This window comes from Pongo abelii, chromosome 1, assembly GCF_028885655.2.
Source record: "Pongo abelii isolate AG06213 chromosome 1, NHGRI_mPonAbe1-v2.0_pri, whole genome shotgun sequence".
In the NCBI taxonomy this organism is placed as follows: domain Eukaryota; kingdom Metazoa; phylum Chordata; class Mammalia; order Primates; family Hominidae; genus Pongo; species Pongo abelii.
In genome coordinates this window covers 21,496,447-21,512,692 of record NC_071985.2, presented here as the reverse complement: position 1 = coordinate 21,512,692, position 16,246 = coordinate 21,496,447, and the positions used below count along the sequence as shown (strand labels likewise).

General features: G+C 53.8%; 2 protein-coding genes across 21 annotated transcripts; both read right to left on the bottom strand.

The window, feature by feature from the left end:
• Positions 1 to 1,211: 1,211 nt before the first annotated feature.
• Positions 1,212 to 4,182, bottom strand: C1H1orf35 (chromosome 1 C1orf35 homolog). Its single transcript, XM_002809353.6, has 8 exons — positions 3,621 to 4,182; positions 3,393 to 3,543; positions 3,116 to 3,161; positions 2,951 to 3,033; positions 2,783 to 2,855; positions 2,555 to 2,640; positions 1,812 to 1,946; positions 1,212 to 1,731 (listed from the first exon to the last, which is right to left on the bottom strand). The coding sequence occupies exons 1-8, from the start codon at positions 3,712 to 3,714 to the stop codon at positions 1,611 to 1,613; spliced, it is 789 nt and encodes a 262-aa protein (XP_002809399.1). The 5' UTR covers positions 3,715 to 4,182; the 3' UTR covers positions 1,212 to 1,610.
• A 2,999-nt stretch (positions 4,183 to 7,181) lies between these two features.
• On the bottom strand, positions 7,182 to 10,188 carry MRPL55 (mitochondrial ribosomal protein L55). 20 transcript variants are annotated; one of them, XM_024233102.3, is made up of 5 exons: positions 9,643 to 10,188; positions 8,933 to 9,391; positions 8,731 to 8,814; positions 8,163 to 8,364; positions 7,182 to 7,415 (listed from the first exon to the last, which is right to left on the bottom strand). In XM_024233102.3, the coding sequence occupies exons 3-5, from the start codon at positions 8,754 to 8,756 to the stop codon at positions 7,257 to 7,259; spliced, it is 387 nt and encodes a 128-aa protein (XP_024088870.1). In that variant the 5' UTR covers positions 8,757 to 8,814; positions 8,933 to 9,391; positions 9,643 to 10,188; the 3' UTR covers positions 7,182 to 7,256. The 20 variants fall into 20 exon arrangements, with proteins under 20 accessions (XP_024088870.1, XP_024088912.1, XP_063580995.1 ...); XM_024233144.3 differs by having other exon boundaries at positions 9,230 to 9,391; positions 9,643 to 9,868; XM_063724925.1 differs by having other exon boundaries at positions 8,933 to 9,519; positions 9,758 to 9,840.
• Between the last annotated feature and the right edge of the window lie 6,058 nt (positions 10,189 to 16,246).

The window sequence follows — 16,246 nt, the reverse complement described above, 5'->3', positions numbered from 1 at the left end:
CTGCTGCTGAACCCCGCTTTGTATAGCTGGCTATGGGGCAGGGCCACTTTTGGCATACATAGGGCTTTGTGCCAACCAGGGAATGGTCCCTGCCTGAGTGGGCACAGCCCCTACCTCTCCTCAAGATGCCATGCAGCAGGGGGCTGCCAGTCTGGAGGTACCTGTTTCTGGGATGGGGCCATCAGCAGGTCTAAGGTCTGCCTTCTGTTGGGCAGAGTCCCAAAAGAGAGGGCTTCCCTGGCTAGGTGGCCCAACCTTCATCCCCCTTGACAGCACCCAAGACAGCACAGTCTCCACTCCAGTAGCCACCCGAGGGTGAGGGCAGAGGTCAAAGCCACAAGCTACACCTTGGCCAGGGCCCTGAGGAAGGTCTGCTTAACTTCCTTTGAAATCAGAAACAGGCCAGGCGAGGGAGCTCATGCCTCTGATCCCAACACGAATGCTGCAGTGAACTGTGATGCAGCCCAGGTGCCATCTGTCTTTATGCCATGCAGCCTGGTGGCCACACATCCTGAACAGCCCTGATCCTTCTTAGGGTCAGGCAGAAGGGACACCCAGCCCACTGCCCCTGGAGAAGCAGAGCTGGGGGATGGGGCAGCAGGCAGTTGGAGGAGCTCCCCAACCCCCACACCCAACTGAGGCTGTGCCTCCACAGACTGCAGTCCTTGACCTCACCTGTCGCAGGGATAGGGCTCTCTGCCCCAGGTTCCCACATTGCCAGCTGAGCACCTGCTTCCAGGGCCTCAGCCCTCCCTGGGTTTTGGTGGGGGCTCTGGGCACACATGGGAGGACTACATTCCCCCAGGACATTAAGAATCAGATGGGCACCAGGGCTCATGCCTGTAATCCCAGCACTTTGGGAGGCCAAGGAGGGCGGATCACCTGAGGTCAAGAGTTTGAGACCAGCCTGGCCAACACGGTGAGACCTCGCCTCTACTAAAAAATACCAAAAATTAGCCTGGCATAGTGGCAGGCGCCTGTAATCCCAGCTACTCAGGTTGAGACAGGAGAATCGCTTGAACCCGCGAGGCAGAGGTTGCAGTGAGCTGAGATCACACCATTGCACTCCAGCCTGGGCAACAAAAGCGAAACTCAAAAAAGAAAAAAAAAATCACCAGGTCTCAGACTCCTGGGAGACAGACCCCAGCTCCGACCTTCCAGTGGGATCTCATTAACCCCTGACACTGACCTTCCAATTAGGATGATATACCTTCCTTTTAAAATATGTTTATTGAAATACAAAGAGTCAATATAAAGAAAAATAGAGGTCACCATACTTGGCCACAGTTAGACCGCTCATAGGCCCATGGCTGCTGCAGCCATGGGCAGGACAGAGGGAGTCCAGCCTCTACTGGTACGTCTGGGCAGGTTCACCTTCGCAAGGCAAGCCAGGGGCCATCCCCTGCTATGCGAAACCTGGAGGTTTTCCAGGAAGCTGGCTGCTCCAGAGCTAGCTGTCAAGTCTTTAGCCCCACAGGCTGGTGCCCAGAGCCACTTCCACAGGAGCAGCCTCGGGCTTCACCCACACCCGAGGAGCTTCCGAGGCAGGAGGCAAGCAAGGTGAAGAGAGGGTTCAGGGTCCCACAATAGCAGTGAGCAGGGTCCAGCCATCAGGCCTCAGAGCCTCTGTCATGCCACCTGCGCGACGGGCTCCTCCTGTCCCCACTGTGTCCCCGCTTCCTCCTCTTACAGCAGGGGGAGTTGGAGTCGGAGTCGTGGTGGTACCTGGGCCTGGGGAGACCAATGGCAGTCACTCGGAAGGAGTCAACCAGGCCCCCACCCCCAAGAGGCAGACATGGACCAGGGCATACCTCTCAGGAGATGTGGGAGAGGAGGTGGCCTCAGCTGGCCGCCTGTGTTCTTTGTCTTTCTTCTTCTTCTGTTTCTTGTGTTTTCTCTTTTTCTTTTTCTTCTTCTCCTTCTTGCTTTTCCTGTGGCTCTCACAACTACAAGGAGGATACAAGGTGTGCCTCAGACCCAAGTCTTGCAGGCCAAGAGAGTGAACACAAGCAGGCCCCATCCAGGAGATGAAGCCACCACCCACAAGTGCGTCTTTAAATCAGTTAAATCAGACTACAAATTCCACTCCTCAGTTACGTAGTCACGTGGCCAGTGGCTATGTGGGTTATAAACAGATGCAACAGCCCCATCTCCACAGCACGGCCCTGCCCCACCCCAGCCGTGCCCTTGGCGGGTTGACACCTTCCTACCCGCACCCACCAGGCCACTCTTGGGGTCAGGCCCAGGCTCACCACCCGGGAGAAGCCCTGGAAGTGTCACCCACGGCAGGAAAAGGCCCCGCCCCAGGTCCTGTGTGCCCTCCCACGGCACAGCCCCCGACCATGCCAGTACTTAGGACCTCTCTTCAAGGGTGCCCCGAGAAACTCCCCTAGAGAAAAACCTAGGAGTAAGTGGGACAGGAAGTAAAGTAGGGCAGGCCACCGGCCGGGCCGGTGCGCCAAGAGAAGCTGCCACCTGCCCGAGCGGGAGCCGCTCCAGTCCTCCCGAGACCCCCCACCCCGGGGCGCAGCTCGCCCAGTTGGCGCAGCCTCACCTGCTTTCCCTCTGATCCTCCGCCCGCGGCTTCCTCCTGGCCGAGGCTGCCGAGGTCCCGGGCCCGCCGCTCTCTACGCGGTGATGCTGCAGGAGAAGAGAGCTCTGCGGAGGAGTCTGCGGGCCGGCCCCACACCACGCTCCGCAGCGCCCCGGGGAGCTCCGTTCAGTGCCCCCGCCCCGCCCCACTCGTTGGCCCCTGCTGCGGTCAGGCGGGGCGGGGGATTACCGTGAACACAGACAGCCCCAGTTTGGCGGCCTCCTTGTCCTCTCGGGACATCGCCACGCGGCCCACGGAGCCACTGCAGGGACACGGCGATGAAGACAGTACGACAGGGGCCCGCCTCACCCGAGCAATCGAGCCCAGTCCTGCCCTCCCCTGGAAACCCGCCCGCACCTGGCGCTCCCCAGCCCCAGCAGCCGGTCCACGCCCTTCTCCTCGGGGTCGCCTCCTTCCCGCTTGCAGACCTCCGCGAAGTCCTGCAGATGCGAGAGCACAGGGAGCGCTCAGGACGGCCCCACACCCACGGCCCTCCACGCGCCCCCCACCCCGGGGAGTTACCTCCTTGCTCAGGCCCGTGGGTTGCTTCTTCACGTTCTTGTAGCCACTGCGAGAGGGCCGGGGCAGCCGTCAGGGCGGACGGACCTCCCACCACAGGTCCTCACCCACTCCAGCCTTCGTCCTCAGGGTCCCGCCCGCGCGAGTCCCCGCAGCCCCGCCCCCGCCCAGCCCGACCCCCTGCCCCTACCCAGCCCGACCCCCAGTCCCCGTCCCCGGCCCCACCCTGCCCCGGCAGCGCCGTCCCAAGCACCGACCGCTGCTGTCCGCGGACACTCACAGGGCGGCCAGCAGCGCCTCGCGCTCCGCCTCCCGCACGGCTGCCAGTTCCTCCTCGCGGCTCGGGCCCGCGCACGGCGCCCGGCCCTTGGCGTACCAGGTGAGGTCGCGGCCCTTCTGCCAGCGGCCTACGGGCGCCATCAGCGAGTTGCCTGCGGACGTAGACGCTGTGAGTCCAGCGCCCGCCCGGGATCCCGGAGCCCGGAGCCCGCCCACCGCGCGCACCCACCCAGGTAGTTCTCCCGCTGCTTGTCAGTCTTCACGTCCTCCCAGTTGAACTGGTCCTGCCCGCCGCGCACGCCTCCGCGACTGGAGCCGAACATGGCGCCGGGAAGGCAGTTGCCTGGGGCCTGCGGCTTGCGGCTTGCAACTTGCAACCCGCAACCCGGGACCCGCTACCCACCACAGTCTGACCCAGGCCCGACCCCGCCCCCGCGTCGCGCGCCGTGACGTCACTCCCGCGCCCACTCGGCTTCGCCGCGCGCGTCTGCGCAGCGCACTGCCCCGGATCTGTGCTCCCGCGCATCACCTTCACGTCGGCTTTGGGCGCCTGCGCACTGCGCCTACCCTGCCAGGCGCGGGAACGCCTCTGAACTGGAAGTTTAAAAATGGTTAAAACGGGGCCGGGCGGACTGGCTCTCGCCTGTAATCCCAGCAATTTGGGAGGCCGAGGCGGGCGGATCGCTTGAGGTCGGGAGTTCGAGACTAGCCTGTCCAACATGGTGAAACCCCGTCTCTACTAAAATACAAAAATTAGCCGGGTGTGGTGGTGCACACCTGTAATCCCAGCTACTCAGGAGGCTGAAGCAAGAGAATCACTTGAGCCAGGAGGCAGAGGTTGCAGTGGGCCGAGATCGCGCCACTGCACTCCAGCCTGGGCGACAGAGCGAGACTGTCTCAAAAATAATAATAAGAAGAAGTTAAAATGGGCCGGGCGCGCGCGCGCGCCTGTAGCCCCAAGGCTTTGAGGCTGAGGCGAGAGGATCTCGAGCCCAGGACATCGCGCCACTGCACTCCAACCTGAACGAGTGAGCGAGACCCTGTCCCATAAAAAAAGAAAAAAGAAAACACACAAGATGCGCCTAGTTAACACTGCCAATTGGTCACTGCTAGTCGCGATTCCATATCGGGAGCTTAACAAGGTAATGACCTTAATGATTTCTGGAATTTCTGAGTATTACCCAGTAAACTTTTGGATGAACCAGCAGCTACCCAGACACCTTCAGAGCACTGGTCCCATCCCTGCCGTGTTAAACTGAATGTGCACCCTAACTCCCATGTGAAATCCTCACCCCAAGGCGTTGGTGCTTCGGAGGTGACTAGGTCATGAGCACAGAGCCTTCATAAAAGGGACCCCAAGAGCTTTGTGCAGCTTTCCACTGTGTGAAGGCAGCGGGAAGGAAGTCTGCAGTCTGGAAGAGACCCCTTACCAGAACCTCAGCGTGCTGGGCACCCTGATTTTGGAGATTGTGACGTCCCCCTGCTTCCCCTTTCCACTTTCATTCCAGTGCTGACTGAGAAACAGAGTCCCTTGGCCACTCTGTGACCTCGCCAACGGTATAATTTCCTCTGCAGACTTGAACCCGAGCCATAGCCATGAATGTTCCCAGGCGCAGATGACAGTATCTAGGTTGTTGCCCAAAACACAGAAAGAAACTGGACCCAGCCTGAGCCAGATTCCTTAAACCCTCATATAAATTCCATTCACCAACCCCCTCCCCACGGACATACCTAGAGAGAACATTCATTTCTCTCACTGCCTATTGCAAGAACTGCTGCAGCCCACTCTGTACAAAAGCCCCACGAATAAATGCTCTGGGCGAATCACCCTGGCATGCTCAATCTGTAGAATCCTAACCAGCCCCATCTCAGGATGGTGTGGGGCACTCCCTTGTGGGAACTCTACTGCCACCACTTTTGGGGCAATTCCAGCCACAGGTTGAACTGGATGAAACACAGGTCTACTGTCCTGTGGGAAATTTCTGTTTCTTAGTGACCCAGTCCATGGGTCAGGCTGTTAGAGCAGCCTGGCAGACAGCCACACGTCTGGCTCATCTATCTACGTAGCAAGTACTGGCTGCCATCTCCCTCGTGAGGCGCTGCATGAGCTTGCATCATGGAGCAGGTGCATGGCGAGGGCAGAGCAGCAGGCCACAGCCAGGCACACAGGTGACTGGCTGACTCCCGGGAAGGCTCACTCAGGTGTAGGGCATCATCTCCTGGGTGCCATTGCGGCTTGCCAGGCCAGGGTGGACTTGGGCCATGTGGGCAGGGCCCAGCTGTGGAGTCTGACCACTGACTGGATGTCAGGTGTGGGGGAGAGGGGATAGCAGGGCCAGGTGGACATTGGGCAGGAGTCCAGGACGGCTCTGAGGCTCTGGTCTGGGCAACTGTGAGGATGAAGCAGCCACCTGTCAACATGAGGACCAGGTTTGTGGGGAAGACCTGGTCAGTTTTGAGCCCATTAGCCTGACAAGCCGTAGGACACAGGAGGAGGGATCACCAGGGTGGAGGTTGCATGGCCTGTGCCTGCTGGGTGGAGGCCCAGCTGGGGGCACTGGTCACAGTGGTGTCCTCTGTGACAGCAGTGAAGCTGGACCCGGGAGGGTGGAGGTCAGGGAGTGGAGGGGCAGTGGAGATCCCAGGGGAACCCACTATAGTGGGAGGAGGCTGGGTACAGTGGAGGAGGGGGCCAAGTGAGTGCACAGAGTGGCCGGGCAGCTGGCTCTATATGCCAAAGGGATTGAGCCACAACTTCAGAGACGGGGGCTCCAGGGAGGCTGCTCAGGAAGTAACCCTGCAAGGCAGAGTCCCAGGCGGCCACACAGCCCATCCATGTGAGGTCAGGCACTGCTGGGTCACAGGGACAGGGGCAGGGCCAGGGGACGTCCCTTGCAGGCTCTTCTCAGCAGAGCTGAAGGCCGGTGGGATGAGCAGAGGGCCAGGAACAAGCTTAAGGGGCGAGGGACGGGTCTGCAAGGTGGGGACACTGCCCAGGCTCCTCAGTTATAAGCACTGTCATCACAGGGGCATGGCAGAGCACACTCTCACCTCCCTGGCAATCCCAGAACACCACTGCAAGAAGTCTTTGTTGGGCACTCCAGGTGTCAGAGAGACAGCCTGCCAGGTGGGACCCAGTAACATCCCAGGACAGGGACAGGAAGCATTCCGGGCCCTGAACTGTCCAAAACCTGGGCTGGTGTGCGTGTGGAAGGTGCCTGCACATTAGCTGGAGCTGGTCCTGAGTGAAATCAGCCTCTGGACAGATGAAGCAGGGTCCGTGGATCTCCCTGGGCTGTGTGTAACTGCAGTGCTCTGCAGACCCCATTAGGAGTCAAGGACAACCAGGGCTGGCTGCTCCTCTGGGGACCCTCCCAGGGCAGGACCTTCCCTGGGGCAGCCTGGGAATGCAGGGCCAGGGCAGGGAGCTGCAGGCTGTGGTCCAGATGGTCCTAGGACTGCCCCACCAAGGTTGATACCTAAGTCCCAGAACACCCAGCCCCTCCTAGGAACCAACCTGAGGGCCACTGTGCTGTCAGAAGGGCAGTCACCTTGGTGCCCCTGAGGCTGGGAGGGCAGAGCTTAGAGCTTGGTGGTGTTGGGTACTGCCCACATGGTAGTCCGTGTGCACCACAGCCCCAGAGCAGTGTCGAAAACCCACAGGTTTGATCTACACCAACCCTCACCCTGCTAGTCCACTGAGCCCTCTATGCTTGAGCTGGTGCCTTTCAGGGGATGAGCTGCCAGTCTGGGGCACACACCAAGTGGGGAGACAGACACAGACTCCAGGTGGCAGCTTCAAGAACGAGTGATTTAAGAACAGCCCTCCCATCTTAGCAACGTCCCGGGGTGGCTGGAGCCACGGTCACTTCTTGGTCCTGGTCCAGAACTGTTGGTAGCGCTCCACATGCAAGTCATCACTGAGCTCCTGCTCGTACTCCTTCCTTGACTGGAGCTGAGCCTCACGCTTCCGCAGCCTGGCCCGGCGCTCCTCAGGGGACAGGGTGTCCAGATCTACGGGCATCTGCAGGGGACAGACCAAGTTTCGTCCGTGTGGATCGAGGGAACTTGAGAGCTACTGGGGGGACACAGCCCAGGGCCTTCCTCTCAACTTATGTCTTCCATCCTATGCTAGCTTAATTTTCAAACATTCTTATTGGTCTCTCCCTTCAAAGCTTTCAATCTTTAAATTGTTCTGTGTTTTCCGCAGATTTGATGTTTTTAAAAACACACAAGGCCAGGCATGGTGGCTCACTCATGCCTGTAATCCCAGTGCTTTGGGAGGCCTAAAGGTGAGAGGATCGCTTGAGCCCAGGAGTTCAAGACTAGCTTGGGCAACACAGAGAGACCCCATCTCTACAAAAAAATCTTTCAAAAAATTAGTGAGGCATGGTGGTGTGCACTTGCAGTCCCAGCTACTCGGGAGGCTGGGGTGGGAGGACCGCATGAGCCCAGGGGATCAGGGCTGCAGTGAGCCGAGATCGTGCCTCTGCACTCCAGCCTGGTTGACAGAGCAAGACCCTGTCTCAAAAAATAAATTTAAAAAATAAAAACACACTACTGTTTAGTCCTATCTAATTTTGGTGCTTAGAGTCAGTTTTGGATCTAAGCCTTCCTCCACTCCTCCAACAACCACCTGCTCCCCTGACTCCTGTCATGTGGTACAGTGACCACAGCCACATGTCCATCCGAAGGCGACTGGCCACCAGCACCCCCACCACAGCCTCGACCCCAGCCTGGCACCTGGAAGCACCTGGAGAGGGAAGCTTACCGCCAGCATGCGCCGCGGCTCCCTGTAGCGGATGTGGATGGTGGAGCCATCCTGCTTCACCAGCAGCACGGGGTAGAGTCGTGCATAAGCCTGGCGGTGCACACGAGTGAGTGAGGCCCTGCTGCTGTCAGCTCGCCAGGAGGATGCGTGCAGGTGGCGGAGTGCAGGTCCAGTGGCCTTCACGGTGCTCTGCCTCAGCCGGCTGCAGATAAACGTGCAAGCACTGGTCAGCCGACAGCCCTGCAGCAGAGTGCCAACATGACTGAGGCTGGCTGTGATTGGGCACTGCCGGGCCATAGGAGACACTACCAGAGCTGGTGACCCGTGCCAGGGGCAGGATGAGCCTCAGGGCTTCCTCACGAGTCGCAGGCTGTGGTCAGAGCTGTTCTGGCCCCCTAGCCAGGAAGAGGCTGCCAGGCTGAGCAAGGGCACAAAGCTTCCAGCACAGGGGACAGTGGACAATAGCGAGGACTAGGGAGGATTAGAATGGCGGTTTCCTGCCGAAGAGATGGGTTCCCTGGGGTGGCCCCTGACAGTAATCCCCAGGGACCTAAAAGTCCATGCTTACCCAAGCAGGCTGCCCACGGCCGCCATTCCTCCTTAGAGCCCCAGTGGCACGTGGAGGTGGTCAGTACAGGCCCTGGCGTGCAACCTGCTAGGCAGAGAATGAAGAGATCTTTTTTAAAAGGAAGGTTCTTCCACTTAATGGGTTCTCATCAAATCCCAGCCCAGGATGCTTCCAAGACACATGTAATCACCACACCACTCACCAACCTCTCCCAGCAACCCTTGGACTTCTCAGAACCGCCTGTAGAGGTTTTTCCAAAAGCAGAACTTGGTCACTACTCCCAAAGATTCTGACTCAGCCTGCGGCGGGGCCCAGGCTGTCTGTTCTGGCCGCTACCGAGTCTGCGAAACCTCTCTGAATGGACTGCAGCCTCAAAAGTGGAGCTGAGGTCATGTCTTGCTTTCTAAGGTCATTGCTAGTTTTAATAAAAACCCAGTGAGGTGAGGATTGTCATGCTTGCTTAAAGGAGAATGGAGGCCCAGGGCTGCTTTGCTGTGACCTGGATTCCCATGGGAGTCTGTGCTGAGGTGTCCGAGGTAAGCCCAGTTTCCAATACTCAGATTCCAGGAGATGAGGCTGCACGGAGGCCGAGCGCCCAGCTTCCTCTGGCGTACCCCTGTCTCTCACCAAGGAAGGGACCTGAAGACAGGTCCGGCTGCCTCTAAAATGGAAATCCTGTTACGTGTCCTATGCCCACATCCCTCTCCCTCGGCCTCACCAGCACAGGAGCCTGGGGCTGGTCCAGGAGGGTCTTCGGGGCAAGCTCCCTCTCCCTTCCTGCTAGACTGCCTGGGGACAAGGGCCCAGTACAGATGCAGCCCCCGGTACCCTTCCCTGCCTCCCTCCCTCCCGACTCCACCGGGAGGGTACAGCGCCCCCCGCCTCTGTTCCCGGCCCACACAAGGCGCCAACCTGCGGCCGCCACAGTCGCTGCGGAGGGGCCTGAGGACAGGCGGTCCCGACTCCCACTGCCCGGTGGAAACTAAGGCCAGGGACGAGGCCACGCAGGAGGTCACGGTTCACTCACTGCGTTGGGTGCTGCGGCGCTGCAGCCCACGACGTCACTGGCAGGCGCTGCGTCGCGCGGTATGACGTGTTCCACGGCAGGGCGAGGCAAGAGTGGGCGGTAAGACACGAAGATATACCCCCCGTTGGGCGGGGCTGGAGCGGCGTGATGTAATCTCGGGGGCGGGGCGAATCCTAGGTGGGCAGGGCCTGCGGGGGCGCTGTGGCAGTGCAAGGACCCAGGCGGGGCCGGCAAGGAGGTGACCTCCGTTCCTACGGGGAGGACCAGGGCAGGCCAGCGGGGTCGAGGGGGACCCGCGGGTGTGAGGGAGGACGGAGGGAGGGAGTGCTGAGGGAGGACCCGGGGTGGGGAGCTGAGGGAGGATCCGCGGGGCTGAGGGAGGATCCAGGAGAGCTGATAGAGGTCCCGGAGGGCTGAGGGAGGACCCCGGGGTCCTGAGGGAGGACGCAGGGGGGCTGAGGGAGGATCCTTGGGGCTGAAGGGGCACCAGCTGGGCTGAGGGAGGACCCAGGGGTCCTGAGGGAGAACGCCGGGGGGCTGAGGGAGGATCCTTGGGGCTGAAGGGGCACCAGCTGGGCTGAGGGAGGACCCAGGGGGACTGCGGGAGCACCCGGGTGGGGGCTTAGGGAAGGAGGATCCGCGGGGCTGAGTGGGCACCAGCTGGGCTGAGGGAGGATCCAGGGGGAGCTGCGGAAGGATCTGCGGGGCTGAGGAAGGATCTAGAAGGGGTGAGAGAGGTCCCAGGAGGCTAAGGGGGGATCTGCAGAACTGAGGGAGGTCCCAGGGGGCAGTGAGGGAGGATCCACGGGCGCTGAGGTGGGAATCTAGGGAGGCTGAGGGAGGATCTGTGGGGATGACGAAAGTTCAAGGGGGGCTGAAGAGGCACACAGCAGGCTGAGGGGGACCTGAGAGGCTGAAGGAGGATCCGAAAGGCTGATACAGCGGGGCTGAGGGGGGATCCGCAGCGTTGGCGGGGGCTGAGGAATGACCCTGTAGTTCACAGCAAAATGGAGTAATTTATGTCACAACGTAACCAAAATGGAGTGGGGAGGGCCCTAAGGAAGCAGCTGTCACGCATTTCTGAAATGCCAGCGAGGCTCGCTATTACCTTGTAAACAGAGCTTATTCCGGGCATTTCCACTGGCCTGCAGTATTCCAGAAGAGATGTTTGGACCAGGGCAGGCAGATAGCATCGCCTATCTGCCTCAGCGAACCAGGGTCACTTTGTGCAATGAGTTGATGAGACCAGGGCCTTTGTTTTGTGAAAGTTACAAATAAGGAATGAAATCACTTTGTCAGGCCCAGACAAACAGGGCTGGGAAGGACAGGAGGCTCAGGCTTAGTGTCTAAGATAAGAACTATTTGCAAGGACTTTCTAAAAACCCCACAAGAAGCCCTTTTGTGTCATTCGCGGGTCTCCTACTTTGACAAAATTTAGACCATCTTTAGGACTGCAGTAATTCAGATAAGATGCTCAGAATAAACACTTGCCCAGTAACGGCAGCGCCACCAATGAACTGAGGACAACTTTGAGCTTTGGCGTTGGGCCTCTGGAACCCATGAACTCTTTCTAAGCAGCTTCTGTGAACTTCTCCCTTTTCGCTGATAAAAGTTCCCTTTTCACTGATAAAAAGTTCCCTTTACCCTTCCCTCACCAGGAGTGCTGGTGGCTTGCTGTTGTTGACGAAAAGAGTCAAACTCTGTAAAATATTTTAAGAGATTTATTCTGAGCCAAATATGAGTAACCATGGCCTGTGACACAGCCCTCAGGACAGAGGTCCTGAGAACATGTTCCCAAGGTGGTTGGGGTGCAGCTTGGTTTTATACATTTTAGGGAGGCATGAGACATCAGTCAAATACATTTAAAACCTACATTGGTTTGATTCAGAAAGGCAGGACAACTCGAAGCAGGGGTCGAGGGTGGTGGCTTCCAGTTTATAGGTAGATTGAAAAATTTTCTGTTTGACAATTGGTTGAATTTACCTAAAGACCTGGGATTAACAGAAAGGAATGTCTGGGTTAAGATAAAAGATTGTGGGCAGGGTGCAGTGGCTCACGCCTGTAATCCCAGCACTTTGGGAGGCTGAGGCAGGCGGATCATGAGGTCAGGAGTTTGAGACCAGCCTGACCAACATGGTGAAACCTCCTCTCTACTAAAAATACAAAAATTAGCTGGGTGTGGTGGTGTGTGCCTGTAATCCCAGTTACTCAGGAGGCTGAGGCAGGAGAATCACTTCAACCTGGGAGGCGGAGGTTGAAGTGAGCTGAGATTGTACCACTGCATTTCAGCTTAGGCAATAGAGTGAGACTCCATCTCAAAAAAAAAAAAAAAAAGGAAAGAAAAAAAACATATATATATATGATTGTGGAGACCAAAGTTCTTATTTGCAGAACAAGCCTTCAGGTATTAGGCTTCAGAGAGAATAGGTTGTAAAATGTTTATCGGACTTAAAGTCTATGTTGATGTTAATGCCAGAGAGGTATAATGAGGCATGTCTGACCCCCACTTCTTATGGCCTGAACCAGTCTTTGAGGTTAAATTTTAAGAGTTCCAGGCCAGGTACGGTGGCTGACACTTGTAATCCCAACACTTTGGGAGGCAGAGGCGGGGGAATCACTTCAGGTCAGGAGTTTGAGACCAGCCTGGCCAACATGGTGAAACCCGGTCTCTACTAAAAAAATATACAAAAATTAGCCAGGCATGGTGGTGCGCGTCTGTAATCCCAGCTACTTGGGAGGCTGAGGCAGGAGAATCACTTGAACCCGGGAGGCAGAGGTTGCAGTGAGCAGAGATCGCACCACTGCACTCCAGCCTGGGTGACAGAGCAAGACTCCGTCAAAAAAAAAAAAAAAAAAAAAATTTTAAGTATTCCCTGGCCAAGGAGGAAGTCCATTTAGATGGCTGGGGAGCCTTATAAATTTATTTTTTATTTTTGGTTTATACTTGATAAAAACTTCAGCCGAATTAAATTTAAAGTTTAATTGAGCAATGAACAATTCACGAATCACGCAGCTCCCAGAATCACAGCAAATTCACAGAGACTCCAGCGCAGCCACATGGTGGAAGATTTGTAGACAAAAAAAGGTAAATGATGTACAGAAATTGGAAGTGAAGTACAAAACGGCTGGATTGGTTTCAGGTTGGTGTTTGCCTTATTTGAACACAGTTTGAACGCTCAGCAGTATATGAGTAGTTGAAGTGCAGCCTCTGGGATTGGCCAAGACACAACTATTGTTACAGTTGCATACTCCTGTTAGGTTTTCAAGCTATCTACCTATTTTTTTTTAATTGTCTCATATTTATGTAGACCTTTTTATGTATGTATGTATGTATGTATTTATTTATTTATTATTATACTTTAGGTTTTATGGTACATGTGCGCAATGTGCAAGTTAGTTACATATGTATACATGTGCCATGCTGGTGCGCTGCACCCACCAACTCGTCATCTTGCATTAGGTATATCTCCCAATGCTGTCCTTCCCCCATCCCTCCACCCCACAGCAGTCCCCAAAGTGTGATGTTCCCCTTCCTGTGTCCATGTGTTCTCATTGTTCAATTCCCACCTATGAGTGAGAATATGCGGTGTTTGGTTTTTTGTTCTTGCGATAGTTTACTGAGAATGATGATTTCCAATTTCATCCATGTCCCTACAAAGGACATGAACTCATCATTTTTTATGGCTGCATAGTATTCCATAGTGTATATGTGCCACATTTTCTTAATCCAGTCTATCATTGTTGGACATTTGGGTTGGTTCCAAGTCTTTGCTATTGTGAATAGAATAGTGCCGCAATAAACATACGTGTGCATGTGTCTTTATAGCAGCCTAATTTATACTCCTTTGGGTATATACCCAGTAATGGGATGGCTGGGTCAAATGGAATTTCTAGTTCTAGATCCCTGAGGAATCGCCACACTGACTTCCACAAGGGTTGAACTAGTTTACAGTCCCACCAACAGTGTAAAAGCGTTCCTATTTCTCCACATCCTCTCCAGCACCTGTTGTTTCCTGACTTTTTAATGATTGCCATTCTAACTGGTGTGAGATGGTATCTCATTGTGGTTTTGATTTGCATTTCTCTGATGGCCAGTGATGGTGAGCATTTTTTCATGTGTTTTTTGGCTGCATAAATGTCTTCTTTTGAGAAGTGTCTGTTCATGTCCTTCGCCCACTTTTTGATGGGGTTGTTTGTTTTTTTCTTGTAAATTTGTTGGAGTTCATTGTAGATTCTGGATATTAGCCCTTTGTCAGATGAGTAGGTTGCAAAAATTTTCTCCCATTTTGTAGGTTGCCTGTTCACTCTGATGGTAGTTTCTTTTGCTGTGCAGAAGCTCTTTAGTTTAATTAGATCCCATTTGTCAATTTTGGCTTTTGTTGCCATTGCTTTTGGTGTTTTAGGCATGAAGTCCTTGCCCATGCCTATGTCCTGAATGGTAATGCCTAGGTTTTCTTCTAGGGTTTTTATGGTTTTTGGTCTAACATTTAAGTCTTTAATCCATCTTGAATTAATTTTTGTATAAGGTGTAAGGAAGGGATCCAGTTTCAGCTTTCTACATATGGCTAGCCAGTTTTTCCAGCACCATTTATTAAATAGGGAATCTTTTCCCCATTGCTTGTTTTCGTCAGGTTTGTCAAAGATCAGATAGTTGTAAATATGCGGCGTTATTTCTCAGGGCTCTGTTCTGTTCCATTGATCTATATCTCTGTTTTGGTACCAGTACCATGCTGTTTTGGTTACTGTAGCCTTGTAGTATAGTTTGAAGTCAGGTAGTGTGATGCCTCCAGCTTTGTTCTTTTGGCTTAGGATTGACTTGGTGACGCGGGCTCTTTTTTGGTTCCATATGAACTTTAAAGTAGTTTTTTCCAATTCTGTGAAGAAAGTCATTGGTAGCTTGATGGGGATGGCATTCAAAGGGAATGCTTCCAGTTTTTGCCCATTCAGTATGATATTGGCTGTGGGTTTGTCATAGATAGCTCTTATTATTTTGAGATACGTCCCATCAATACCTAATTTATTGAGAGTTTTTAGCATGAAGGGTTGTTGAATTTTGTCAAAGGCCTTTTCTGCATCTATTGAGATAATCATGTGGTTTTTGTCTTTGGTTCTGCTTATATGCTGGATTACATTTATTGATTTGCGTATATTGAACCAGCCTTGCATCCCAGGGATGAAGCCCACTTGATCATGGTGGATAAGCTTTTTGATGTACTGCTGGATTTGGTTTGCCAGTATTTTATTGAGGATTTTTGCATCAATGTTCATCAAGGATATTGGCCTAAAATTCTCTTTTTTGGTTGTGTCTCTGCCTGGCTTTGGTATCAGGATGATGCTGGCCTCATAAAATGAGTTAGGGAGGATTCCCTCTTTTTCTATTGATTGGAATAGTTTCAGAAGGAATGGTACCAGTTCCTCCTTGTACCTCTGGTAGAATTCGGCTGTGAATCCATCTGGTCCTGAACTTTTTTTGGTTGGTAAGCTATTGATTATTGCCACAATTTCAGCTCCTGTTATTGGTCTATTCAGAGATTCAACTTCTTCCTGGTTTAGTTTTTGGAGGGTGTATGTGTTGAGGGAATTATCCATTTCTTCTAGATTTTCTAGTTTATTTGTGTAGAGGTGTTTGTAGTATTCTCTGATGGTAGTTTGTATTTCTGTGGGATCGGTGGTGATATCCCCTTTATCATTTTTTATTGCATCTATTTGATTCTTCTCTCTTTTTTTCTTTATTAATCTTGCTAGCAGTCTATCAATTTTGTTGATCCTTTCAAAAAACCAGCTCCTGGATTCATTAATTTTTTGAAGGGCTTTTTGTGTCTCTATTTCCTTCAGTTCTGCTCTGATTTTAGTTATTTCTTGCCTTCTGCTAGCTTTTGAATGTGTTTGCTCTTGCTTTTCTAGTTCTTTTAATTGTGATGTTAGGGTGCCAATTTTGGATCTTTCCTGCTTTCTCTTGTGGGCATTTAGTGCTATAAATTTCCCTCTACACGCTGCTTTGAATGCATCCCAGAGATTCTGGTATGTTGTGTCTTGGTTCTCGTTGGTTTCCAAGAACATCTTTATTTCTGCCTTCATTTCGTTATGTACCCAGTAGTCATTCAGGAGCAGGTTGTTCAGTTTCCATGTAGTTGAGCGGTTTTGAGTGAGATTCTTAATCCTGAGTTCTAGCTTGATTGCACTGTGATCTGAGAGATAGTTTGTTATAATTTCTGTTCTTTTACATTTACTGAGGAGAGCTTTACTTCCAAGTATGTGGTCAATTTTGGAATAGGTGTGGTGTGGTGCTGAAAAAAATGTATATTCTGTTGATTTGGGGTGGAGAGTTCTGTAGATGTCTATTAGGTCCACTTGGTGCAGAGCTGAGTTCAATTCCTGGATATCCTTGTTTCTGTCTCATTGATCTGTCTAATGTTGACAGTGGGGTGTTAAAGTCTCCCATTATTAATGTGTGGGAGTCTAAGTCTCTTTGTAGGTCACTCAGGACTT